Consider the following 1,325-nt stretch of genomic DNA (forward strand, 5'->3'; position numbering starts at 1 on the left):
TCAACATCTTTCTGGAGCAAATGACAACTTGGATGCCACAACATCATACACAAATCTGTGCTGGAACTGCTGGAATGCTCTGAAAATATTTCCTGGAAAGTCTTTGGATGCCCCCATCATCAAGCAGAATTCCTTGACTTCATCAAAAAGTTGAAAAGTGGTTTCTTCTTTTAGCTCAAGGCAGGCACCATCAAACTCAAACACCATCGGCGGCGCAACCAAAAATAGCTGGCTGCTTGGGCCTTCTCCTCCTCCTCTTATTGTTGTTGTTGTTGCTGCTATGTCTGTGATGTCATAGCAGAGGTCCATTCCGGACTTAGTTTTGTTGAGAGGCTGCACCAGCCACTCATCCATGAAGTAGGAGACCATGGCCTTGCGCACGACTTGATAAACTCCGTCCACCAACAGAGAGTACTGCGAACTCGAATCTATAGCAACTCCATAGTTGCCCTAGGATGTAAACAACTTTGGATCGATTGGAAGAATGGATCCATTCAAGCTTATACCCGTCATGTTTAAATAATAGGACTCATCTGATGGCCCCACAATTGGCGTTGTTTGGATTTGACCCGCTGGAACTTTGAGCTTTGCCTCTTCACCAAAAATCAGAGACACCTCGTCTCCAACACGTCTCGGCATGCAGTAGGAGAATTTCAGCAACGTGATATCGCTCAGCTGGAGTAGGACGTTGGAGGGATCATCCCTCCCTAACCCCAGAATTTTAGACATAGGATTAGCATGATGGGCATCTCCGACGAAACCATGGATGAGGTTGATGATACCACAGCCAAATGCCACATTATGGATTTGTGTTTGCCGCAGTTGCTGCCCAACTTGGTCGTTCGGAGTCATGGTGAAGTAGAAGGTGTCGAGGCGGAAGTCACCTGTAGTGACCTGGTTTACGAGGTATTCAATCCCGTACTTGCATAAATTTCCCATCGGAGCAAGACATGTTTTGTGACAGAGTAGATGGTCGGAGGGCATAGGCTGGAAAGTGAGCGAACTGTTGGGGTCAAAATTGGGCAACGAAACTTGGAAGCACTCCGTACAATGGGCAGACTAGACCCATGTGGGATTGTTGCCGATGTCAACGGCCAGGTTGACTTTCACAGCCAGAGTTCCGACCTACAGGTGGGTATAGAAGAGGCCAGAGAATATCTTTGTCACTGGCGCAGAAGCAAAAGCTTTGTTGGGGATATTGGGGAAGGGGAGGGGGAAGGGATGATGTTTGATTTTAAGGGTCAAGGCATGAGATTGATGATCATAGCCTTGTGTTCCAAGGAACACCAACAAGGTGACAAGTAGGATGCTGTTCATGTTGCTCA

General features: G+C 47.3%; 1 protein-coding gene across 1 annotated transcript; it reads right to left on the reverse strand.

The window, feature by feature from the left end:
* On the reverse strand, positions 1 to 939 carry LOC103328364 (aspartic proteinase nepenthesin-1-like). Its single transcript, XM_089050406.1, has 2 exons — positions 547 to 939; positions 1 to 450 (listed from the first exon to the last, which is right to left on the reverse strand). The coding sequence occupies exons 1-2, from the start codon at positions 937 to 939 to the stop codon at positions 1 to 3; spliced, it is 843 nt and encodes a 280-aa protein (XP_088906532.1).
* Positions 940 to 1,325: the final 386 nt, after the last annotated feature.

This window comes from Prunus mume, linkage group LG4, assembly GCF_029339155.1.
Source record: "Prunus mume cultivar Tortuosa linkage group LG4, ASM2933915v1, whole genome shotgun sequence".
In the NCBI taxonomy this organism is placed as follows: Eukaryota; Viridiplantae; Streptophyta; class Magnoliopsida; order Rosales; family Rosaceae; genus Prunus; species Prunus mume.